Raw genomic sequence first — 27,853 nt, forward strand, 5'->3', positions numbered from 1 at the left:
GGCAGTTTTCTTACAAAAAAAAAAAAACCTAAACAAAAAAATCAATTAATTGGTAAAAATTGAAAAATTTTCGGCTCAAATATCCTTTCAAAACTTTGAGATATTGGCTTAAAACTACATTTATCTTTTAAAATATATTATTGTCAACATTTAGTACAATTTTAGAAAAATAGAATTGACAGTTTTTTTTATGAAAAATAAAAACCTAAAAAAACATTACTCAAAGTCAAAATTGAATTTCGACTCAAATATCTTTTCAAAAATTTAAGATTATGGCTTGTAACTAACTTTTACTTATAAGAAATATTGTTTTTAATATTCAATTAAATTTTGATAAAAATCGAATTGACAGTTTTTCTTACAAAAATAAAAACCTAAAAAAAACTATATTAAAACTTAGTAAAAATCTACTTTCGACTCAAATAGCTCTTCAATCTTTTTATTATTTATTTCACAGAAAATATTGTTTTCTATATTTAGTAGTTTTTTATAAAAATCCACAGTTTTCATAAAAAAATAAAACCTACAAAAAATAGTACTCAAATTTGGTAGAAATGTATGTTCTTTGATATCTCTCAAATTAATTTCATTCATCCAATTTGTAAAAATTTAAGAAATGCTTCTTAAATTGGTAAAAATTTGTTTTCGACTAAAAATCTATTCAACAAATCTAGATTTTCAAACTTAACTATTTCTTTATGTGAAAAATATTGTTGGTAATTTTAAATGTTTTAAGAATAATTCAACTAACAACTTTTTTAACCCAACACGAAAACCTACAAGCTTTTGAGCAAGACCAATCGACAGACGTGATGGGATGTTATCAGTGTGGGTCGCATCCCATTCTCCTTTTTTATTCTTTTGGCCCAATCCAGGGTTATGTTATATCTTATGACAAATTGTCTATTTTTGTTATTTCAGTTTTGATTCGTGGATTTTTTGAAAAAGAAAATATATTACAATATTCAGGATACAAATTACTAACAACCAAACAAAGCATGAAGTTTTCGCAGTTTTTCTGATTATTTGACATCTTGGGTTTGGTGCGTGAGCAATATTATAAATAAGTAGCCAGAAAATGAGTAACACTGGATGCAATGTATGGTCTACTTCAAAAGTTACGCGGCTTTAAATGATCATATTTTGTTATAAATTGTTGACACTATTTTGTATTGAAAGAAATTATGTGAAATGTTTGTCAAAAAAGGTAAAAAAGAATATTTTTATTTTCATCAACAAAAATAACTAAAACTTAAATCTTTTTGACAAGTAAATGCTGAGAAAATTGGATTTAGGCTTGAAGAAGATTTTTATTCCAAAATGATACACATTTTTTTTTTAATAATCAACAAAATTTGTTTAAACATCTACTGCATTTTTATTTTCTTGAAGTGGCAACCGCGTCGGTCAATAATTTGTGGGAGTTACTATTTAAATTTAGAAATATGTATCTTTTTTCTTTAAACAAATATTTTAACAATAAACTCATTTAAAAATACTAATTATGAAGTTTGACAGCTTGGCAAAAAAACGTGAGTTTCTTTGGTTGACAATTTTAAATTTTCCATTAATTTCTGGACACCTTTAATAACAAGCAAGTTTATTCGATCCGTTCGTACATTTATCTTTTTTATTTATCTAATGATGTATCAAATAAATATCTATGACGTGCATATACGTAAATAGTAAGTTATTGAAAACAAAAATAAATAATAATATACGATTTCATGACAATAGCTACTAGATATATCAAAATAATTTCAATTAATTTAATGGATTCAATTTTATGTATATTTCAAAATATGTAAATTGAAATTATTATTTTTATGTGGTTTACCTCTAGTTATTTATTTTTAAGTATACATATATGTCTGTACACATACATAAATACACCTAATTTTCAATTGTGTTTTAAGTATAAATTTAAATTTAAAAAGAAAAATAATTTAATTAAAATAATTATTATTACATAAATAATATATTAGTTATCAGCCAATATTACTTATGGCATAAAAAAGGAAGCTCTAATTTATTTTGCATTATTATTTTAGCTGCAACGATAGTTAAACGTTACATACATTGTAATAGCTACTCTTTAAACAAAACTCCCCTCATCCACACCCTACAACATAAGGATGAACATAGGTACATTTATGTAAATTCAGTTAGATATAGGTTGGTAAAATCAATGTTTAATTTACATAGGACATCAAAAATAGATCAGTGCTTAATTAACACAACTACGTATACATAACACTGTGTAACGTTGTTTAACGTAATAACAGAAGAAATTAGTATCATCGTAATAAAAAAAATAAACTCTTTACAAAAACTAGTACACCACATTAATTATCGACTAAATTCCACTGTCCTTTCTCCATCACTCAACTAAACAGATAGAGAGGGAAAGGCAAGGAACGCATTATAGAGACAGGACTAACTAGGACACATAATTCTACATTTCTAGCTGTTTGATAAATAGGTCTCTGATGTGCGCGTCCGAACCAGGTTAGGGAGGCATTCATTCATCAGGTCTTTTCCCAAAGAGTAAATTAACTACTCGCTGCAAAAATGGATGATGCAGGTTTAGGCCTTCCCATATCCTGATTCTTCTGTTCTACAATCCACCCCTACGCTTAAGAGAGTGCCTATTAGTACAGTGGATTTGTTCGTTAATATTGGCATATGTTATGTATGTATTGTGTATGCACGTAATAAGGAGGCTTGCATTTGAATATCCCGAACCTAGTCTCTCCGTTTGGGTTAATGCAAATATTTACTTTGCAAAAGCAAACCTACCGCAAATGATCTAATTAGCTTGTCGGAACACAGAATTTGAATTTGAATCAGAATTCAGAATCATTCATCACACACTATCACGGAATTAAACAATACATTTATCCTTTTATATTCGTACATCTGTTATGCTTATGTATGATGCAGGGCATATATGGTTATGTATAAAGGCATGTTTTAAAATCTAGGTCCTATTCCCTATTGGGTTAATTAGGTATACATTTCGTAATACTGCTTTTTTCTTGGCTTTAATTTTTTTCATGGATTCGTGTATTTTTTTAAACTTTTGATTTTTTTTCTATTCAACAGTATCGTGTAAATATACTCACTGAATGGAATTTACTTTGCATAACGAAAAATATTCCATGTACGGAAAAGTTTTTATTAGCTGGAACTTTGGGAAATCCAATGCAGATACGAGCTTGGTCGCTAGCTGGTCTACCAGCGGATAATTTTTCAGTGGAAAATGCAATTATAGTAACAAATGCCCATCGGTATCCTTTGATGATCGATCCACAGGGTGAGTTAGAGTCTATATGAGTTTTGTTTATGTACCTATTATGTTTTAACAACTATTATTATTTTTACTTTAAACGGTTCGGTATATCCCTATACAATACCTCTTTACTATGAATAGCAATTTTATATTTTCATAGGAAAAATTTAATTTGCTGTAAATTGTATACCTACGTGTGTTGTGTAGGTTATCATGTGAGGCTTTCAAAATTTCTAAAGAAAATTGTAATGCAATACGCACAATCAAATTGATTTATAATTGATTTCGGTTAATTATTAATTCATCTAAGCGTTAAACAGTTTAGCTCGAGTGTCAAAGAAAGGGCAAAGTTCCTATATATGTACTTTAAGAGCTTTTCGCGGGAAATCTGTGTTGAAAGTTTTAAGAGAATTAAGCTAATACAATGGTAGGTTGACAATTCCTTTGAAAACCGTGTTGGCTTCATATTTTTACTTTTGACGATTTATCCATTCCTGGCGGTTTTTACAGAAATTAATTCTTTTTTATTAAAAATTGTCTAAAGGTAATTTTTGTACGAATATTTGACATATCCTTTGCATGTACTGTACATAGATCCCTTGCATACCTTAATCTCTCTAGCGCACATGAATGAATGAGACTGTAAGTTGTAAGTCACTAGGTTCTGGTTTTCTATGAGCTGTTACGCCACCTATGGTCAGCATAATCGTTCTTATGAGAGGTACTGGATAAATTTTATTCCACTGATTCAGTTAACACCTGTCCGGGTGTCGACAAAATTAAAAATCTGCCGAAAAACATCAAAGTAAAAGTGGACAGAAGAATCTGCAACTTGGCGAATTACGGCATGACTAGTGCAGCCGTTACAAATAAAACTGACTTGAAAGCCAGGAATTATGGGGCCGTAGACAGTGGCTTGTGTTTAAAACATGAAGATGTTGCAAATCGATTAATGCCATAAGTCTATGCGAATAAGCCAACAAAAATCAGCTTTATACATGACTTCGGTAAAATTCAGGCTCATTTACTCATCAGAACAAATGGAAAGAAGACATTTCGTTCTTGGTTTTCTACAAAAATTATGTCTAAAGCAAAGTCGGGTTTGGACTCATTCCAGATTTTTTATGCTTGAGGGGAGTCCAAGCAAAAATACGTCTATTTCTACAAGGCATATGTCGTATTTTATTATATGCATAAATCCAAAATGACTTATGATGTTTAGGTATCGAAATATTTTTTCATCAAGGGATCAAGAGTAGAAATGTGAATGCCGCAAAGCTTCAAAAAAAAATACTAATGAAGTATGGACAATCTGTCGGACTTTTCCTATACAAATTACTTTTGTTTCCATGTTTTTGGAAATTTCCTATTTTTATATATTGATACAAAGCTTATTTTTATGATTGATTCCATATTTTAAGACTACTGTCAAAAATTTCTTTTTTTATTTTACATGGTTTTCTAATAAGAATTTTAATTTTTTATTTTTGTCATTTTTTTAAAGTTTGACAAGCAAAATTTACGCTTTTAATAAAAAAGTAACAAAAGAGCAAAAGTTTTCCGAAGAGATTATCACAGTTAGCAACAGCGATCTTCTAATTTACTCCTTAAAGGGCCCGTATTGGTCATGGATAATTTCATGATTCTTAAAAAAAAATTATGTTCTTTTCTTTTGTTAATTTTAAAATATAACCTTTTATTGAAAACCCTATATATTTTATTTTGGATTTTTATGGAATAAAATTTTAGAAGTAGAGAAAATTTTAATTGTTTCAAATTTTCGTCTTTTTCAATAAAGCCGTCTCTCTACAAACTGAATTTTTGAATTTAATTTCAATTACTACTTTTTTCCTGGATTGAAAGCCTAACAGCATCATTGCCTAAACTAGATCCGTTGAATATTTATTTTCATATAATATAACTACAAAAAAGTCCATCAATATACTATTTATCTTTTATTAAGTGTTGTCTGCCGTTAATGTATTCACTTCCGTTTCCATTTTAAAATAGCAATATCGACATCCTCACATAATTCCACCCCAATATTATAATATCTCATTTTATTTGCTCAACTTCGGGAATAACAACCTCATCCCTAAGTCCCCCAACTCCCTCCATCGAATCCAAGCATCGTCATCGGCACGGCATTGCCATCCGCCATCGTATCGGTCGGTCGCTTGGCGTCGCGTCGTCATCACATTTCAATTTTAATTTATTTATCGTTTTATACTCGCGGCTTAATTTATCTGTCAACCACGTGTCCTATTAGCTCACTCAGACTCACACCAAAAATTATTATTATTATTATTATTATTATTATACTTTGTCTCTTTCTAACTTTTTGTATATTTTGTATTTATATGAAACAGTTCAAGCCAACAAGTGGATAAAAAATATGGAAAAGGATAACGATCTAAAAGTGATTAAACAGAGCGACTACAATTACATGCGCGTTATTGAGTTGGCCATCAGTTATGGTAATCCGGTGCTGATTGAGAATGTTGGTAAGATATCCTTTTTTTTCATATAATATTTTAATTTTACATTATTTTTTGTTGCTGTATATAGAGATACTTTGATAGGTCTAATAACAATAATAATTATTATTAATTTTTGTATACTCGTATAAATTATATTTGTGACGGTAGAATGATGTGTTGGGGGCCCAGGCCCATCATCGCAGGCAGGAATATTCATGAGATTGGATTTAATTTTGTGTTTCTTTTTGTTTTTATGATATTTTTATTTATGAGTTGATAAGTTGGCAATTAGCATTTTTATTGAATAATTTTTTTTCCATTTCTTCTCGAGCAATATACAAACATAAAAGTAAATGCAAAATAAAGAGGGATATTGTATCTCAATTTTTGACAAATTAAATAGATAATACTGGCAAAAGATTAATTTATTCAGCCAATACTATAATGAGGAAAGGCAGTCCGCAAAAATAGGGGAAACAATGAGTATTGGTAGCTGTTTTTCTTTGAAAAACTTTTAGTTTAAGTTTTCGGGACTTTATTGCTTTGAATTTGTGAACAAAATTGCATAATGTACAGAATTAAAGGTCATAACGTTATAGACGAAAATTACGTCTGGTGTCGTTAAAAATTCATTTTTAAGCTTTAGTTTCTGAGTTTATAGCTTTTGAATATAAATTTCTTTGGCAACAAATGGGAGCACATTAAACCCCCATGAATATTGAAAAATGTTTTCGAAAAAATTAACATACAAATTTTGTTTTGCATTCAAACTAAAAATTCATAAAATTCATTAAATGTATGCACTAAGCGCATATAAAAATCCTCTTGCCATCCGCACCACCATTCATAAAATTGCTCGTTTATTTTGTTTTATGATCTAATTAATTTTATTTTTATTATAAAAATAAACATTCTTCTTCACTCACCTCACATCTGTGGGATGATCTTTATAACTACTTCCTTATTAACAAAAAATGTAGACCTTATAAAAACTAGTTCCTACTTTCAAGTAGTATAGTAAATATATTGATGTTCTTAACATTTTAAACAAATAGAAAAATAAAAGATACTCATTGCAAACACGAAAAATAAATACAGTGCTGACCTTAACAATCACCAAAACATTAATTACAACCCAACAACTAATTGTTATTTTATTCTGACAACAATCTAAAATGGGCCTACGCCATCATCATCTTCAACTTCAAGACTTATGATGAAAAATATAGGTATCGTTGGCTGTCAGTATAAATGTACGCTGGTATATCTATCTGCCCGCATTGAATTGTTTTTAGTTTAATGATCACATTGAGGAAGGAGGAAAACATCTGGACCATCATCATCATCTTCATAATCATGAAATCAAATATCAAGTTGAAAAGTTGAAGTTGAAGCTCATTAGAAAATCATACAAAACGTCACGCGAGCAATATTCTCATTCAGATTCAGTCATTCATTAGAAAAACTTGATTTGAATGCTCGAACTCTCGAAATGAAGACCTGTGAACGACCGACCGACGAACGACTGACACGACGATGATGAGACGCAACACGACGACAACACTTTTTGAGCCATGAATAAATTTGAATTAACAATTATTATATTATCATGTCTTTTGGTATAATTAAAATTATAAATGAACAAGAAAATAAAATCTGACGGAAAGATATTTTAACGAACGGTATCTACAGAAAAAATACACAACCGAATTTACATACATAGATTTGGATTTAATTTGATATCTAATTTAATGGATCTTCTAATATTATTCTATTTTTTTTTCTGTTCTATCTATAACATACATAATAGATATGAATCTTTTGAAAGCTTAAGTAAAGTGTCAATCTAAACTTACATATACGAGTAGCTACATCTAGTCTTTTTGTTTCCAAATATGGTAATATACGTATTCTATAATTCGCTCGATATTTTTTATTTAAGAGTTACATATTTTTAGCATAATTAAAGACACGTTTTTAGAATTAATTTATAAAGAACTTTTTAAATCTTTTGGTCAGAAACAACTGCGACATAATTTTATAAATTAAATTAAATATGGAATATATATATTTTTTTTTTAAATAAAATAATAGTTTTTTTTTGTAAATGTTTATTTGTAGGTATGTGTAAAATTTGAATTCAAAAGTCTTTTGAGAATAAACATAAATATATAAAACAAACTTATTTATCTTCTCGAAAACTACTCCACCCAAAAGTTTTACGAATAAAATTCAGTTGATTCTTGACTTGAAAAGAATGTTTTAATATAGGAAGAAGTACTCAACGAAATAGCTTTTAAGTTAGAATCGTATTTGTTTCATGTTAGAGACTTGGACTTATTAACTTCCCATAGGAAGTCATTGTCGAATAAAAAAATGTTCACATTTCTCTATGTGTCAAGTATCTAACAACCTAAATAAAAGGTTCTATGAGAGATGTTCGGAAACCTTTTTGACGGACATGTCTCAAAACTTTCAGAGATATCAAAACCGTTTTGATATATTCTCTACAGATAAAAACTCCAAAATACGCAAAAAGGACTTTCAAATAATGTAAGTGGGTGTTTTTTTACTGGATATAGTAATTAAAATAAAATGGAAAATTTGACTCATCCTAAATATCTCTTGGTGTACTGACGCTTGTAACTTCAATTAAATTTTATAATCTGCTTGTACATTGTGAAATTATACCAAACAAAAATATTTTTAATACATCCAAAATAAGTCCTTGTTACTAGTAACGTTTTTACAAAAATCAAAGTGTCTTTATTTTACCAAAAATAAAACTAAAAAAGAGGCTGGGATGCGACCCACACTGATAACTTCCCATCCCGTCTGTCGATTTGTCTTGCTTAAAAGTTTGTCTATATGTATTTTTACCAAATTTGCGCACTATTTTTTGTAGATTTTATTTTTTATGAAAAAACGGACTGTTGGATTTGTATATAAAAATTACTGAATATTGAAAACAATATTTTCCTGAAATAAAATAAGTTTGAAGCCAATATTTTTAATTATTGAAAAGCTATTTGAGCCGAAAGTAAATTTTTACCAAGTTTTAGTAGGTATTGTTTTTTTAGAGTTTTATTTTTTGTAAAAAAACTGTCAATTCGAATTTTTTAAAAATTTTACCAAATGTTAAAAACAATATTTCTTATAATATGAAATTAGTTTGATGCCAATATTTAAAATATTTGAAGAGATATTTGAGTCGAAAATCAATTTTTAAAAACTTTTATACATTTTCTTCAGGTTTTTATTTTTTGTAAGAAAACTGTCAATTCGATTTTTCTCAAAATTTGACTAATGTTAAAAACAATATTTCTTATAAGAAAAAATTAGTAAGAACCTATTATCTTAAAGTTTTTAAAAGATATTTGAGTGGGAAATCAATTTTTATCAATTTTTGCAAACTTTTATTAATATTTTTTGTAAAAAAAACTGTCAATTTTATTTATCACAAATGTTACCGAATGTTGAAATTAATAATTGCTATAAAATCAAATACGTTGAAAGACATAATATCAAATTTTTAAAAAGATTTTTGAGTCGAAATTCAATTTTTACCAACTTTAAGTAATGTTTTTTTAGGTTTTTATTTTGTATACAAAAAAAAACGTTTAATTCGATTTTTTTCAAAATATTACCAGATGTTAAAAACATTTTTTTTCGTAGCACAAAATCGTTTTGGAGATAAAATTATTTTGTATTTGTAAAATTTTTGGGGAGACACATTTTGTTTCAGTTTTTTGACTTATAAAAAGAAACAGTGAATTGGAATTTTTTCAAAAAATATATTTGTTTGGTATCACGTTACACATTATTATATAAAATTTAATTCAAGTCTGTAGCGTTTTTGGTTCATGAGATATTTAGGGTTAAATAAAATGTTCACCTTTTTTTAAACTTCTATGGTAAAAAAAGAACCCACGCAATTTTCTTCAGAGCCCTTTCTGCATCTTTCTTCCTTATTATCTGTAAAACAAAATTTATAGAAGTCGATATCTCTACTGGTTCCTGAGCTATGGACAACGAAAATACGTCGCGAATGTAAGGACGTATACGGGCATACGGACGTGCGGACGTTTGCAGGAAATATTTTTTTAGTAAGATGTTTTTTTATTTTTAGCTTTCGAGATAAAAATGACGCCAACGTTGAAAATTTGTTTATTTGATTTATTTATTTTTTGCAAGGGAAAAGCTTAAAATTTCATCATAAAAATTGGAGAAAGCTTAAACAAATTCTTAAATATATTGCAATCTGCAAAATTTTGTTGACAGTGAAAAAAAATAATAAACAATTCCAATCAAAGACATATTTTCGTTAGTTTGAAATTTTTGGAAAGAATATTTGTTTATAAAAGCACCCATTGTAAGTTTTGTATGTGAAAAAGGGTTTAACAGTTAACTTATTTAAATTTGTTACTTAGGAGCTTTTTTTTAAGTAATGAATACTGTCGTAATATTTAAATAATGTGTTAATTAGTTTATTGAAATTTGAACCCGATTTGATGATAACAAACATAAATGTTTCTACAAGAAATGTAATCACGTTACTTTTTAATACGACAAGACAATAAATCAACTCTTACTGACCAAAATGTAGAAGACTTTTTAACCTCATTTTAGTTACTAAATTTGAACAGTAAAAAAAAACTTTTCTAACAGGGTCGCGACACGCGAATCTTCTAAATTCGCACTCTGGCTCTGAAGAAAATTCTGGTACGGCTGTACTTTTTTGTTTCACCCTATCTTAACGCCGACATTTATTTCATAAATTAAAATAGAAGTATCTTGGATTAAAATTAATTTTATAATCTTGTTTCAGAAGGGTCTATAAATAAGTCATATAACAGTTTGCCTTTTTTTTAAATTGTTTGTCTTGTCAATTTCTAGGAGAAAAACTCGACTCCAATCTCACACCTATTCTTGAAAGAAACGTTATTCGACATAAAGGAGGCTATGTCATCAAATGCGGTGATCAAATGATTGAATATAATCACAATTTCCGTTTGTACATAACCACCTGCTTACGGAATCCCCTTTATCCACCTGAAACAATGGTCATGGTAACTCCAAAACTTTACATATATATTTTTCGTTTGAAATTTTCTAAGCAATCATCGAAAAACCAATTGAACATTTTTTTTCTTTTTTTACCATTGGTTTTGCATGCATTTTCTTATTGTTTGGATATTTTTTATTTCATTTTCATTTCCATCATTTTCACGTTCCTGCGAAAATTAAAACAAACATCCCAGGTAACCATCCTCAACTTTATGATTACCGAACAAGGACTTCGCGAACAGCTGCTGGCAAATGTCGTTGCACACGAACGTCCTGATTTGCAAGAGAAGAAGGAGCAACTTATAATTGAATCTGCGAAGAATCGTGACGCTCTATACAACATCGAGTCGAAAATCCTCGAGGTGAATATATAAAATCGAGACAATCGAAAATACATATACATACACAAAAAAAAAAGAAGAATAAAACGAAACAAAACAAAAAAAATCGCCAAAAACTTTTTCCGAACTATAATAATAGGTACATCTCGTTCGTTCATCATATTGTTTGTTCGCAGGTCCTTTCAACGTCCGAAGGCAATGTGTTGGAAGACGAGAATGCCATCAATATCCTATCGTCGAGCAAAATCCTTTCTGAGGAAATCCAAGAGAAGCAGATTATCGCAGTCGCAACCGAAACGGAAATCGACGCAGCCCGCCAACAATACATCCCCGTGGCCAAGCACTCTGCCATTCTCTTCTTTTGCATCAGTGAATTGGCCAACATCGACCCAATGTACCAATATTCCTTAGGTTGGTTTCTCAACCTCTTTGTGAATGCCATCCTCAAGGCACCCAAATCCAAAGTTCTCGACGAGCGGTTGCGCCATTTGAATGATTTCTTTACAAAGTCCATCTATGTGAATGTGTGCCGGTCGCTCTTCGAAAAGGATAAACTTGTAATTTCGATGGTTATGTGCCTGGGGATTCTTGTTTCGCAGGTAAGTAAGCTCGAGTGCAAAAGTGTTGCATCTGGCAGTCAGTATGGTGTATATACACATGTAGGTAGAAAGAGAGATCTTTGTCCTGATTGTTTAACAAAGAAATATTATGCGTATGAACTTTGTTTTTACTTAACAGTGGAGCAGAATTATTGATAAAGCTGACTTAATCTTAAAAAAAGGGCAACATATTTAGAAATTTAAGTCTGAAAAATTGTCTTATCCATAAGAAGAGCTATATTTCAAGTTTAACTAAAATATGCAACACGGGAATACATTTTTACAAGTTTCCCATGCAAACTAAACCGGCCGAATATGTCGTCTAACTTTTTCTATATATTTTATAGCAGACATCAACACCTGCTTTTTCATTTAACAGAATTAAGTATTCCCAAAAAAAAGTTTCCAATAAGACAGTTAACGAGCTAAATTTGGCATTCTATGTTTTCTATGTTATTTGTTTCTTAGATAGCTTAAATATTCACTAAGTGAAGTTGATCTTAAAAAGCCGTATACACTTTTATTATTGGTTTTAACTACTTGACAGCTTTTATAATATAGTGTTTATTTTCTATGTTCTTTTTTCATCAATAAATGGCCTTACAAAGATTGTGATTAGTTTTATTTTCTCTTGCTATATTTTCCATGTTTTTTACTGATTAATTCTTGGTAAAGTAGTTGCTAATTTGTTTATAAAATTAATTGTTAAAAATTAATCAGTAAATTAGCTTTACAAAATTGTGATAAGTTTTGTTTTCTCTTACTATGTTTTCTATGTTTTTTGTTTATACAATTCTTGCTAAATTACTTAATAGATTTTTTACTTGTATCATACCAATTTGTTTTGTTTGCTTGCTTAAATAAATATTTAACAGATTAATACAAACATCGAAATTTCCTACAAATTCGCTTAACTCAGAAAATATCGAATTAATTTAATAAAACATAGAAAATAGGGTATAAGCTATTTAAATTCATAGTTATAATTTTTAACTATTCATGGCTGTGTTCTTAAACTTTTTATGCAATTTTAAAAAAAGGAGTAAAAACATAAAAAAAAAACAAAAAACGAAATTGAAAGCATTGCATCGCTGAGTTAGCAAGACAAAACAAAAAACATAGAAAAAAACATAGAAAAGCATGTGAAACACCAAATTGCAAATGTTGCACAAGTAATTAGGGTCAAATTATTAACCTAATCACTCTTCGGTCGATAAAAACGTTGCGTCGCATAAATTGATAAATTTTAGCTGAGCCCTGGTCAGTTGTGTACTTATGTTTTTTCCTACATTGTTTGTCGTAATATAAAGCATAAAACAGGAAGAATTTTTCAAAAACAGCCTACTTTCAAATAAGTGAATAATTGCTTTAGGCTTTATTTCCGTATAATCTAGGCCAGCTAAAGATAAATTCTGCCCCATTGTGAGTATAGTTGAGGAGGTTCAGCGACTAAGAGAACAGACTGCTGGTTCTTTTGCCAGCTGATCCTTTCACATCATAATTCTTAGCCATTTGCTATTGTTGTGCAATAAGGCAAGTGAATTATAATGAGAGCCTAAAAGCAAGGCGACACAGCAGCTCTATACCTATACATACACCATACAGCGACTGCAGTCCTGATGTATACCGCGTACCTCTACCTACCTCCCTCCTTCCCTCAATACTCCTTTATAATACAAGTGAACCTTTGTAATAAGCTTTCAATCATAATTTTAATCTGTGCTTTGGCATGCGAATGAAAATATTTTCCAGGATAAAATAGATAAATCGCACTTGGTGTTTTTCCTGACTGGAGGCGTTGGCCTGAAGACTATACCACCCAATCCCGCACCCGGATGGCTTCCCGATAAGGCTTGGACGCAGATTTTTCGAGCCAGTGACTTGAACGGGTAAGCGTATTAGTCATGCTTCAATTGTCTACATCGTTTGCAGGCAGGTGTAGGAGGAATGGAAATAAAAAAAAAATTCTTTGTGTTGAGGATGGGGACAACACAAAACATAAGAGAAAATGAAAACCTAAGAAAAGTTGATGGGATTTTTCTACGCGAATAAGCTATAGATTGTGTAGGTTTTAAGCTTTAATTTTTTTTGTATAAAAGGCGCAGTGCAAGTGTTCGAAATACGTCACAGATTCAATGAGAGAACACAAGTGGAAATTTCATTATTTTCCAACGTAAGGATTATGTGTAATCGTTTTTTTTTTTTGTTTCTTTTCTTGTTTTATAAGGAAGCTGCGGGATTGCATACCTATACATACAATATTCGAATAGAAAGAGGGCTGGTTTAATAAGTCTAGAGTAATAATATTGCCTGCAACAGAGAATGAACCATAAATAACTTTTTGTTTTGATTTTATTTTTGTTATTTATATAGAGGAAAATTATTTTAATCCTTTGCAAAAAGCTTAAAAGATGAGTTTTTATTAATGGAAGTTTTATAGTATGTAACTACCTACTTACTGTATAAAGTAAATGTATATCAAGATATATAGTAATAATCTTGTTTATTATACTTACAAATAACGTTGCTCTTTATTTTAAAGACGAGTTAAGAACTATAAACTATAGTGCTGGAATGAAAAAGGGTACTTTATTTTCCAAAGAACGTTTTTAGTTATTATGATGTGAAAACTTTAACATTTTAATTCATAATTTGGTTTAAAAAAGAGGTTTAGCAATTAATTTTAATGAAAGTGTACAGTAGTTCAAAGATTATATGTAAAAAGAGTTCGGTAAATGGGCTGTGAGGAAAACTTATAAAAAAAGCTAAAAAGAAAATCATATGATAGGAATATGATATAAGCGTTTACGTCCCTTACTTTGGGGAACATTTTGTGGGAGAATCATACAAATATTTGCTAGGAATATAGGCAAGTTAGAAGTTAACTTATTCGCTTAAATAGTAAAGCAGCTTCTGCGGGCTGAATTCAATGTTTAAAATTTAAAAAAAAATGTTTAAAGATTCGACCATTACATCCATATGGGCTTGTTTGATTTTATCAGAATATTGAACAAAATAAATAGTTAAGCTACAAAATCGGAGTTTTAAAGAATCATCCAAATGGAAGTTATAAAAAATTCTTGACTTTTCAAATTCACCGTTAATTTTTTTTAATTATCTCCAATGACAGGAGGCTTAGATCAACTAAAATATCTGTTTTTTAACTTAAAATTGGAATACAAAGACACAATTTTTTTGAATCAACATTATTTTTGTGTTTCAAATTCAAAAAATATCTAGGGGGACATTTTTCGGATCGATATACTGTTTTTCAGCTTTCTGGTCAAAATTCTGTATTATACTTTTTTGTACTATTTGGTCATAATGCTGAAGATTTTAATTCCGTATATCAAAACCATGTACTTAGAACACTTTATACCAAAAAGATAAAATGATGACGGTTCAATATTAATTCAAGGAATATATTGATAATTGTTACTGTCCTTTGTTGATTTGCAAAAGTCCGTTTAGTGAAAAATGCCTTTAATACCTTATTCCTTAAAATTATTCCTTAAAAAAAAAGACAAATCGATTGGATGATGTTAAGAAGCACATTTTCAATAGAATTTTGACTTTCCAGAATTTTTAAGTACCTGTATTTTATTGATACAATTTTTTAAAACACAGAATTCAACAATATTAAAAATAAAGTCTAATAACTTATACAAAATTTCGACAACAACCAAAGTTTAACTTTTCAGATTTACATTTACTCGTACGTTACTTAGATTATTAGCAACGTTAAAATGTATTATTCTGCCTCAAAATTTCTGCCAATCAAAGGTTAAATTAGTTTGGTATTATAAAAGAACAGTTTGTAACACACTTAACAAGACCAACGGTTCAAGTATCATGCTAAAGGTAAAAGTGATGTTAATTTGGTTAAAAAACATTTTTTTTTCTTTACCAAAAGGCTGAATCAACTTCACAAAGAATTTACCAACAACATTGATGAATGGAAAAATTTCTACGATCTATCATCCCCCGAGTCAGCGACATTCCCTAAACCTTATGAAAAAGCTACAGATTTAATAAGTTTAATTCTATTAAAGTGCATAAGGCCTGATAAAGTCGTGCCAGCCATTCGTGTGAGTATAATTAATTGAATTTGTACCAACTAAAAAAGTTCACATCAGCAAAATAGCTTACATAATGTGTATAGCTTTACAAAGTCAAGACACCCCTTGTGGAATAAAAGTTTATCGTTTTTTTTTGTTGTTATCATCTCGAACAGGATTTCATAACACGAAATATGGATCACTCATTTGTCGAGCCACCACCCTTTGACCTGCATTCATCATTTGCTGACAGTTCACCAACCACACCACTAGTATTTTTATTGTCCCCCGGATCGGATCCAATGGCCAGCTTGTTTATGTATGCAAAGCAACGGAACATGTATGACAAGTAAGTTAATTGTGTGTCATAAATGTCCCAACACGACCCAGAAATCACCATCATCAAAATAGAACAGAACAGAACTGAACTGAACTGAACAAAACATCCCAGAACCACCCTCATTCTCAAAACTTATCCAATATATTAAATTTCATAACCGTTTTGCTTTTTCCCTTCTTTTTTTGTGTCGGTCAATTTTCCACTTGACCATCATCATCCTCAACATCATCATATCGGTGTCGCACATCACATCACAGGACAAAAACTATTTCACTAGGTCAAGGCCAGGGACCTAGGGCAGAGAAAATGATAATAGAAGCCAACCGTTATGGACATTGGGTTGTTTTACAAAATTGTCACGTTGCCGTTAGTTGGATGGGTGAACTTGAAAGGATATGCAACGATGGTGTCCTTGCTGAATCAGCACATCCAGATTATCGTTTATGGTGCACCTCATATCCAAGTGAAGTGTTTCCAGTGTCCGTTTTGCAAAATTCAGTTAAGATGACAAATGAACCACCCAAGGGATTGAAAATGAATATGATGAGATCATTTAATTCGGATCCCCTGGTTAGGGATAAATTCCTTTCGAAAGCGTTTATTGGCAAACCGGATGCACGAACATGCTGGCTGAGGGGTGTATTTGCTTTGGTATTTTTCCATGCAATTGTTCAGGAGCGAAGGGAATTCGGTCCATTGGGATGGAATATTCCGTATGAATTTAATGAATCAGATTTAAAGTGAGTATTATTAAATATCAATTGCTTTGTTTTTTTTTTCAATTGTTTTTAATTTGTATTTTATTCTGTATTCAAACTCATATTTAATTGTTTTGATATTAATATTGTAAATTAAAATTGGATTTATTTATTTTTGTATTTCCTCAAAAAATTTGTGACTAAGTCCAACAAGGATATGCCTTTCTTCGTGAGCTGAGTACATCTCACATTTGTCTCAAAGAAAAGGCATAGCGTAAGCTTCACAAAAACTGCATGTAGCTTGGCTTACAGCGCAGAGGTATCGATTTTCAGGAATACTGTTTCTAGAATTTAAAGAATTTGAGCGGTGTTTCTTGAACGAGAACTCATTGTGCACAGGAATTAAGTTTGTAGTGCTTATATCGAGTACATTTTTTGTAGACAAACCTTGATTTAATGTAAATTTCGTCAAAACCAACATATACATAAAATATTTCATTTAAGTGGCTTTTTGTAATATTTTCTTTCTCATATCCTCAATTGTATGTTTTATGTGTCCTGGCATTGCAAAGTCATCATATTATGCTGATGTATTCATCGAAGATAAAAAAGTAAATCTGCTTACAGCATTTAAATTTTGCCAACCATACAAAAACCAATTCATACACACTCATAGATAAAAAAGACAAGGACCTCCAAACCATATTATAAATCAATCTGCTTTCATTCTGTCACATTATTTATCCCATTTCCACAATATGTTTAAACTATAACCTAAAATAATAGCAAACAAACAAGATAATAAAAAATCTTCTTTATTTTTTTATATATTTATACAGAATATCCTTACTGCAGCTAAAAATGTTTTTAAAACAATCCGACCATATCCCATTCCAAGGACACATTTATTTAACCGGAGAATGCAACTATGGTGGTCGTGTCACTGATGACAAAGATCGTCGTCTAATCCTTTCCCTATTGAATAAAATCTACAATCCTGATGCCATCGAAATCGACAAGTAAATCCGCCAATTTGTACTTCAAAGGATAAAGATATCCTTAAATTCATATATATTTTATACATACACATTTATACATTATACATAAAAAAACCACAACATACTAATAGTTTCTTTATGTATTTTGTGTTTTATTTTTGTTTTCTATTTTTTATTTTTTAAACAGTTATCCCCTATCACAATCCGGTGACTACTGCATACCGGAAAATCCTACTCGCATCGTCAGTGTCGACTATATTTCAAGCTTTCCACTTAGCCCACAACCGGAAGTTTTCGGTTTACACGAAAACGCTGATATAAATCGGAATAATAAGGAAACGAATAGTGTAAGCAAATTTTCACAGTGCTCTTTGAACAGATTGTTATAGTCTTTTTGTATTTTTTTTTTCGGGAGAATCTTCAAGGTGGATTTCTTAAGAAATGTTGATTGCCCAATTTAAAAATAAAATAAATTAGTTTTTAAAAAACTATTGGGCGTGGTATGTTGATTGTGTTGAAAAAGTTTCTGAATTATTTGATTAGCTTCTAAAAAGAAACTTGTACAAAAATCGTTAAAGAAAAACACAAAAAAGTCTGAAAAGCTGTTGTGTGGGATATTCAAAAATACTACGTGTTCGTGGAGTTTAAAATATTCTACAATTCAGCCACAAAGTATTTATTCTCTTAACAACTTTTTAAGATAATCAAATCAGATAGATGATAGATGATGATAGATGATAGATGTTTTTTATTACTTAAAATTGTTAAATACAATAGTTTCCGTTACAATTGAATAACATTTAAATTTGGTAATAAAAGTGTTTTGGCGGTGGCAATGCCGTCTGCCAGATTGACTATGTGTTTTCAAATTGTGTACAAAGAAAATGTTTACTATTTAACAAAATGTAAATGAACAATTGCAAAAATTATAATATATAATCAAATCATTTGAAAACCCTATTTGTGGGATATTTGCAATTTAATTAGTTTAATATTGGAAAAATTATTAAACACCCAGATAAATTGGTAACAGCCAAAAATGATGTCTTTCAAAAAGTTTAGAGTTTTATCCAAAGTAGTAGATATTTTTGGCTTCGCAAATACATTTTGCGGTTTCAAAAGTAAACGTTAATAAAACAGACATAAAATACTGTTTTATATGAAATTTCTTTTTTTGTAAAGTTTGAACGTTGAAATTATATGTAAAAAACTACTCAATTTAAATAACCACCACTCGAACTGTTTCAAGCATCGATTCTTTGAGGTAATTTTCGATCACTTTTTGAAACATAACTTGACGACTGTTGGTATTTAAGTACTCAAAAGTCAAATGTTTATCTACATAAACACGGTCCTTCGCATGATCTTGGTGGCCAGTTGATATAGCCACGACGAGAAATTATGTCTCATCGTTGATATAGCCACGACGAGAAATTATGTCTCATTGGCATCGTCTTTTTGAAACCACATTTTTTCCAAGTCGTATTCTTCCATAGCAGTACAAAAAAAGTCGGCTATCATAAGACCATAACGCTCCAAATTGACGGTAACAGTCGTTCCTTAGTCGTTTTCGAAGAAGTAAGATCCAATCACACCTCCGGACCAAAGAGCTCATCAAACAGTGATTTTTTTTGGGCGCAATGGTCTCTCTTCATTTACTTGAGGATTCTCAACCCCAAATACGACAATTTTGTTTATTAACATAGCCCACCAAATGAAAAATGTGCTTCGTCGCTGAAGAAAATTTTGTTCGAAAAATTGCCGTCCACCGCCTGTTATTGAAGTTCAAGGATCTATTCGACGTATCTACGACGTTGTGAATGGTCAGCTGGCTCCAGTTATTGTGTGAGGTGGACTTAACATGGTTGTAGGTATATATCGAAATAAAGACATTCCAAATTAATGAGAACGACGAGGAATCGATACATTCGGGTCTGCAGCAATTCTTTTGCTTACAGCAGCGATATTTTCAGTGGAACGATGATGCACAATATCTTTAACCAATCCAGTCTTTTCAAATTTCTTCACATTTTGCCAATTGCTTGCGTACTTGGACGATTATGCAAACCTTAATCTCCACTTAAAGCACGTTATGTGGCTCTGGCAGAATTACCATTTTTAAAGTAGGTTTTAACAATTTGTATGCGATCCGTTTTCGTTAATGTCATACTTTCAACTAAAAAAAGACTGGTTAAGAACTTAGTTTGACAGATGTCGAATTCCAGCCCTATACCTACTTTTGAACCACAAAATAGATAAACCGTTATAAAATATAAAAATCATTCGATTTTATTTTAACGTTGTTAATGTTGGTTTTGTTTGATCAATACAAAATATTAATTTACCCACATTTTGCGAATATCCCAAATAATGTATGATACTTAAACCATTTCAAAGTTCAATATTAAGACTTTCATAACTTTTTGTATGGGATATTCAAAGCAAATCAAAAAAAACAATAAATTAAAATTCAATTAGTTATGGCTTGAAAATGATACAACTTGTTCATAGTTAATTCAATATTTACCCATTTTTTTTTCAAATATCCCACATTTATGTCTAATACTTGCTTTTTTCCAAAATCATATTTTTGTAGTGTTCCGTGAAATTCACAAGCAATAAATATCTCTTTTCTGAAATCCACCTGAAAATCCCTTTTCCATTGTCATTTCCACGTCAAACGGATACGGATAAGGAAAATACAATTTCCAATTTATTTATTTTTTTTCCTCTTGTCTGTCTTATACATTTAGTTTTTTTTTTTTTCTTTTTGGCTATTTTATATTTTTTCGGCATCGCTCCTGTTTCCATCTGAATTCAATAACAAACACGTGTATCCTAAATTTCAATCTTCCAACTACCGCCACCTATATGTACCCCACATTCATGCATATATACGGACTCGTATACCTATCGTTTTACCAACATCATTTTTTTCCGTTGTTTTGGTAAAAACAAATTGGAACAAAACAGCTTCTTCAGGGAGTCCTCTTGACACAAACTGAACTGTTGGCATCGACAAGAGCATCGTCGGCCACAGATACAACCGAGGATCCTGCATACCATGTATGTAAGGAGATCCTAAGCCGTTTACCACAACCCTACGATATTGAAGGGGTTTCCCACAAATATCCTGTTGTTTATACGAATTCCATGAATACGGTTCTACGCCAGGAGCTCATAAGGTAAATAAAAATGGTTTTGTTCTTTTTTTCCGTTTTGATTTTTTTATATGTATATGTATGAAGCTTCTTCTTCTCGGTGGAGTTTTGTTGTTGTTGTTGTTTGTCTTGCTTTTCAATAAAAGCGAAACAAACAATGATTTTTTCCAGAAAACGTGTCAGTAGTTTCAGTACTCTGATGACGTTACTCGTAGTTACTATCTATTGCCGTCGTATTATAGCAACGTACCTACCTAACCTACCTACTAAACAATTTTATTTTTGCAAGATAGAGAAAAAATGACAAATAATGCGACCAGGATAATCCTAGACGAATGACGACAGAGTCGTGTCTCAGCTTATCCTGTTTGTTCTTATTTCTCAATATCTAACAAAACATAAAACCTGTTTGTGGTTTGAAGGATGTGTTATTACGTGTGTTGACACTTTTTTATTTTTTGTTTATATTAATGGATTATATTTTGTTTTTTGCTTGTCTTTATATTTTTCTATCTTTTTTTTCACGAACTGTCAAATAGATTTAATCGACTCTTGGATTATCTCCGGAAAAGTCTTGTTAATATACAAAAAGCTGTTCAAGGACAAATTGCGATGATTCCAGAATTGGAAAGAGTTCATTCATCGATGATAGTTGGAAAATTACCTGGAGCCTGGTTGTCGAAGAGCTATCCATCGCTGAAGCCACTTGGGAGCTATATTAGTGATTTTTTGGCAAGGTACATTTATAAGAAGTCTGTTTGAAGCTTAAAGTCAGTTTAGTAAAATGTATTTGAAATAATTTTCCACAACCCTCTCCTTCCTTATAATGGAGGTGTAGCTTATAATAATGGAATGTAATTGATGTTCCACAATGTTAAGTTTTAGGTCCATTACTTTTTTTATATTTTTTTTAATATTTTACTTTTTCAGTGTTCTAAAAGTAATGCTCGATATTTTCCGTTTCTCTTCCAAACAGATATGTATTTAAAACTGTTAAGGCATGCTACAAATACATGGCAGGATAAAGTAATAAATACATAATAAAGGGTGTCCCAAAATTAACGCAAGATTTTAATTAAATAGAAAACGCCGTTTTTAGTCTTTTTATAGTTATATTTTTATTGACTCGTAAAGTACATAGAATAGGGGCGTCTACCACGATATCTAGAAATTAATTATCTAGAAAGTAAAAATCTCGAATATGAAAATCTCGAAAACAAAAATCTAGAATGGAAAAAATCTCGAAAACAAAAATCTAGAAAATAAAATCTCGAAATGCCAAAATCTAGAAAAAAAAATCTCGAATGCAAAAATCCAGAATGTATGTTTGAATTTTTGAGGCAATGTTTAAAATTCGGGCGAATTTTAAACATTCCTTCAAAAATTCAAACAAACATTCTGGATAACTTACTTCTCCTTAACAAACTTAAAGATGACAAGTAAAGTTATCAATCATACAATTGCACATTGCTAAACATGCACTTTGTTTGCAAAAATTTGTTTTCTTGCTCAGAAAATAAAATATTGGGTAAACTGATGTATCTGTGTTTTATTGACTTTTAATTGTTAAAAATATTCGAATTTATATTTTTTTCGAGACTTTTTTCTAGATAGAGTCTTTCGAGATCTTTGTTAATTCTGGATTGTTGTGGATTCGAGATTTTTGCGTTCTAGATATTTTTTTTTTATTTTCGAGATCTTCGGGATTCGAGATTTTTGGCATTCTAGATTTCGTCATGATCCCAGAATAGGGTTATGTATGGAATAACACATCGGACAAATGGCCTCCACAGCTTTGCATGCACATGCGCACTCTTTTGTTGAAATTTTCCATGACCATTCTGCATAAATGTGGCTGAATTTCGTTGATGCAGCGTTGAATCTCCTCCTTTAATGCACGGGTGGTTGTGGGCTTGTTGACATAGACTTGTGATTTCAAATAACCCCATAAAAAGAAGTCTAATGGTGTTAAATCACACGATCTAGGAGGCCTATTTTGAACACCGAAACGAGAGAGTACACGACCTGGAAATGTCTCATGCAGTAATTGAATTGTTTCACGGGCTGTATGACATGTGGCACCGTCTTGTTGAAACCACATATTGGACACATCAATATCATCCAATTTTGGCAGAAAGAACTGTGTAATCATGTCGCGATATCGAGCACCAGTAACAGTCATTGCTTGGCCAGCATCATTTTCAAAAAAATATGGCCCAATTATGCCTCCAGCCCAAAATCCACACCATACAAACACGCGTTTTGGATGCATTTGTGTTTCGACAATCACATGTGGGTTCTCCGAACCCCAAATGCGCCAATTTTGGCGATTGACAAAGCCACCAAGATGAAAATGTGCTTCATCGCTTAGGATGATTTTGCTGCTTCGACATTCGCATTTGAACGGCTTGTTTTTGGACGACCAGTGTGTCTGGCGTCTCCAACGGATCCAGTCTCCATGAATTTTTCAATTAATTTCTTCACAGTTGACGAAGTTAAAACACTATTCCGACCATATTTTGTATGAAATTTTCGAACTGCAGCCGCCAAGCTTTCACTATTTTTGAAATATTCTTTAATAATGAAGACACGTTGTTCTATCGTGTAACGCTCCATTTTTAATAACCCTATACTGTTAGCTGTCAAATTGCTTTTTTTCACGGTTTCCAACACTTCACTGCACAAATGGCGGCAAATTCAAATCTTGCGTTAATTTTGGGACACCCTTTAGTTTAAAGCTTTTTCTTCTTCTGCGATTTTCAACTTTTTGAAGTTTTTATTGAAATTGAATGTATACCGATATCTCAACGCCATTTTTTTGAAGTGGTCATTAGAACCTGTATTAAACAAAAATATTCTAGATATGTTTGAAGAAATAATTCATGTTAAGCCTTGAAAAATGATTTTAGTTGGATTCTGAATAACTGAGAACAAGTTTTATAATCAAACGCTTTAGTCTAGGTTTAAGAAATTTAAAATTTTAAACTTGAAGATGTAACAATAATTTCCGTTTATAAACAAAAGTAAATTTAATTTCCTACTTATGATTAGAAGTATTCCTTAATGTGTAGTAATTTTAAAATTAATTTGAGCCTTACATCTTGAACGTTAATTCTGTCAGGAATTTGATATCAAAAACATAGCAAAGTTCAAAACCTTGCCTTCATTTAAGGTTGAATAAATAAATACTTGACTTCATGTCATTATTCAGTCAGACGGTAATAATTAGAATCAATAATTATTGAACTTGAAAATGTATTTTTTCTTATCACATTCCTGACAGACCGTATTTTAAACTTTGTATGAAAAATCATTTAACATCAACCGCATTCCATATTTTATACATAAAACAGATTGGAATTTTTCCAAAGATGGATTGACCAAGGCGAACCCACTGTCTATTGGCTATCGGGTTTCTATTTCACCCAATCATTTATCACCGGAGTCCTGCAGAATTATTCCCGCAAACATCGTTATCAAATTGATTTAATCGGTGTTGAATTCCATGTGACTGACTTTGAAACAGATCTAGACGAATCTCCGGAAGTGGGAGCATACGTAAAGGTATCAATTTGTTCCTTTTAATTATTGTTTTTCTTTTCGTTTGTTATATTTTTGGCCAAATCAAAATTAATGCTTTTGACATTTTATCTATTTTTACTATATACCATACCATACCCACATACATACTATACATGCCATCAAATGAATGAATGTAAACGTATCATTAAAACATTCGGAAAATAAAAAACCAAACTGAAACCAAACCAAACAAAAACAAACATTTCAATACATCAAATAGGAGCAGAAGGCCAATAATGAGGACACAATTTCCTTTGACGTAAGACAAGCGCATAATGAAACAAAAATATCCTCTTCCTTCCGCCATCAGCCATTTTCTTCTCTTTTTGTCCTAAATTCTATTCTTCCAATTTCTATACACCAATCCTTGTTATTTTTGTTTTTGTTTTTATTTTTTCCAATATCCCCATTTACATAATACTTCCTGTTTCTGTTTCTATTTGTGCTCCTGCTCCTGATCCTGCTATTGGTATTGCTGTTGCTTTTGTATAATATGCCTTAGCTTGGCATTGGCATGTTGACTTCCGTCGAGAGTATTTATTTTCCATTATTTCACTTCAATTCACAGGGCCTATTCCTGGAGGGCGCCCGCTGGAATCGAGAACTTAAATGCTTGGATGAATCGTTTTCGAAAATACTGTTTGATACTCTGCCAATTATCTTGATGATGCCAGTCCTCAAGTCTGAAACTGGAGTTGATATTGTTGGTGGCAAAGACACTGGCAGTGATGATGATGATGATGGTGGGGAAACCAAGTTATCCAGCTTGAAGACCTACTACGATTGCCCCATCTATAAAACAAGCGAACGCCGGGGTGTACTGTCCACAACAGGACATTCCACTAACTTTGTTATGTACATTCAACTGGAGAGCAAACTTAGTTCTACGCACTGGATAAATCGAGGCACTGCTTGTCTCTGTCAACTGGACGACTAATTGACTGTGAAATCACCGATATCATCCGAGAGAATGTCCTTTCGAAATGGACAGAAACAGGACACTAGGTATTATTGTTGCGAAGTCAAAGTGGAGATTGAAGAAGCATATCAGTTCGATTGGAAAAATACAACATTTTTTTCTATGTCTTCTATGTTTGTTCATAAATATATACAATATACATTTATTTTGCTATACAAGATTGTTTTTTTAATATTTTGTGTAAGTATTTTAATTGGAAATGAAATATATTTTGCTTATTGCTTTTGATGTGCAATCAAATTAGTTTGTTATTATTTTTTGTTTTGTTTGACAGACATCAACTTCATCATTTGAATTTTTGTAATGATTTGAAAACAAATTAGTTTTCTGGAAATTTTAATATTTTTCTCATGTTAATTGCTCTGACAGGAATTATGAAATATTTTTCTAAGAGGTTTATGAGGTTTTAAGAAATACATTTTGTTTTACTTTTACCACAGAAAATAAAAAATGAATTAAGTTTTACAGAATTACAAAGGAAAAATTAAAATTGATACTTTTTGAATTAGTTTTTCAATTTTGATAAACCATAAGTTCACTATCATAGGATTTTCATAAATAATAACTTCATTTAAATTCTCTGTATATGATTCAAATATTAGGTTTATGCCCACGCAGAAAGTATAATTTCATAATTAAATATTTATAATGAAATTAATGTGTTTTAACAATAATTAAATAAAGCATTCACCGAAAAACTCAATTTAAATATTAAAATCAAATGGATTAAAATTAAAATTTTGTAAGTCATAAAGTGAAAAATATAATATCAGCGTGTTTAATTAGGTAAAACACATTCAACCACAACAAAATTAATACACTTTTTTAGCTAAATTAAATTGAAATAATTGTTTTTTAATTGTATACGAAATAAAACGTATTTTACGACTTAGTAATTGAAGTTCTTAAAATTCTAGTACCTATTTTTGTTTTGTGTTTTCATATCGTATTGAAAAATGTGTGAAGTTTTCAAAATTAAAAATAGTTTTAAAAATAATTTTCCACAAAAGGTGTGAAATAATTAGAAAAAACGTATTTTTTTTCTTTTTTCGAATTTTTTCCTAGGAAAATTTGGAATAGAATTTGTCCATTAAAACTTTGATTAATGGACTGATACAGTGTTGAATTTGCAATAGAACTATTCTCTGAATTGTTTTAAGTTGGAGGAATTGAAATTAGTATTTCAACCACATTCTCTCAGAATTGTATTAAATTTTGATTGTCGAGCTGATGTTATTTCGCCTTTTTTTCGAGTTCACCAATAGTTATCTTTATATTGACTCTTATTGCAAACCAAACCATTCTGAACTTCCTTCTCATTAAATTCATAGAATAACCGGAAGGTATATACGAATTAAAAGTGTGTGCAAAATTATTATTTCATCATTTCATTGATACCCACGAAAACTTTTACTTGGTATTTTTTTTGTTCGTTATGAGCCGTACTTGGTTTTAAGAAATTCGAAAATATGTGATCAATTATTCAATCTATTTCCTATAGGTAAGGATATTACCCTTTACCATCACCTTGAGATACAAAAATCCGCTGGGCCGGATAGTATTGTTCTGAAGAGATGTTCTTCAACGCTGGCAAAACCACTGCGTAAGTTTTACCGTCTTTCCTACTCTACAGGTCTCTTTCCGATCGGATGAAAAATTGCATTTGTACAGCCTGTCCCTAAAAAAGGAGAATCAATACAATGCAACTATCGTGCAATAGCACTCACTTCCCTTCTTTCCAAGGTTATAGAAACGCTGATTAATTATCAGCTTAAGAAATATCTCCAAGAACGGAAGCTTCCTAATGACCTACAGTATGGTGTTGGTAGCAATAGGTCCACTTTTGATCTTATGGGCTATCTCCCCTAACAGTAGACAACATTTTTACATCGTTTTGGAGCAAGTGATATTATTGCACTTGATATTTCCAAAGCATTTGATAAAGTTTGTCACCAAGCTGTCTTTTAGAAAATGCGTTCTTTTGGTATTGATGAATAAAACAGGAGAATCGATACAATCCAACTATCAATAGCACTCAATTCCCTGCTTTCCAAAGTTATAGAAACGCTGATAAATAATCAGCTTAAGAAATATCTCCAAAAACGGATGCTTCTTAATGACCTAAAGTATGGTTTTCATAGGATTAAGTCCACTGGTGATCCTATGGTCTATCTCTCCGAACAGAAGACAATTTTGTACATCGTTTTGGAGAAAGTAACATTATTGCACTTGATAGTTCAAAAGAATTTGATAAAGTT

General features: G+C 30.8%; 1 protein-coding gene across 1 annotated transcript in view; it reads left to right on the forward strand.

Annotated features, from left to right (window-relative positions):
- The window catches only part of LOC129948577 (dynein axonemal heavy chain 3), a 131,165-nt gene extending 105,418 nt beyond the window's left edge, over positions 1-25,747 (forward strand). The window contains exons 52-67 of the mRNA XM_056059683.1: positions 3,106-3,316; positions 5,662-5,796; positions 10,669-10,841; positions 11,034-11,201; positions 11,357-11,779; positions 13,532-13,668; positions 15,693-15,867; positions 16,014-16,186; positions 16,435-16,917; positions 17,715-17,894; positions 18,061-18,220; positions 20,847-21,058; positions 21,574-21,771; positions 24,388-24,598; positions 24,837-24,875; positions 25,185-25,747. Coding sequence (XP_055915658.1) covers positions 3,106-3,316; positions 5,662-5,796; positions 10,669-10,841; positions 11,034-11,201; positions 11,357-11,779; positions 13,532-13,668; positions 15,693-15,867; positions 16,014-16,186; positions 16,435-16,917; positions 17,715-17,894; positions 18,061-18,220; positions 20,847-21,058; positions 21,574-21,771; positions 24,388-24,598; positions 24,837-24,875; positions 25,185-25,553 — 3,447 coding nt within the window. The 3' untranslated portion in view covers positions 25,554-25,747. The remainder of the gene's footprint in view (positions 1-3,105; positions 3,317-5,661; positions 5,797-10,668; positions 10,842-11,033; positions 11,202-11,356; positions 11,780-13,531; positions 13,669-15,692; positions 15,868-16,013; positions 16,187-16,434; positions 16,918-17,714; positions 17,895-18,060; positions 18,221-20,846; positions 21,059-21,573; positions 21,772-24,387; positions 24,599-24,836; positions 24,876-25,184) is intronic.
- Positions 25,748-27,853: the final 2,106 nt, after the last annotated feature.

This window comes from Eupeodes corollae, chromosome 2 (assembly GCF_945859685.1).
Source record: "Eupeodes corollae chromosome 2, idEupCoro1.1, whole genome shotgun sequence".
Classification (NCBI taxonomy): Eukaryota; Metazoa; Arthropoda; class Insecta; order Diptera; family Syrphidae; genus Eupeodes; species Eupeodes corollae.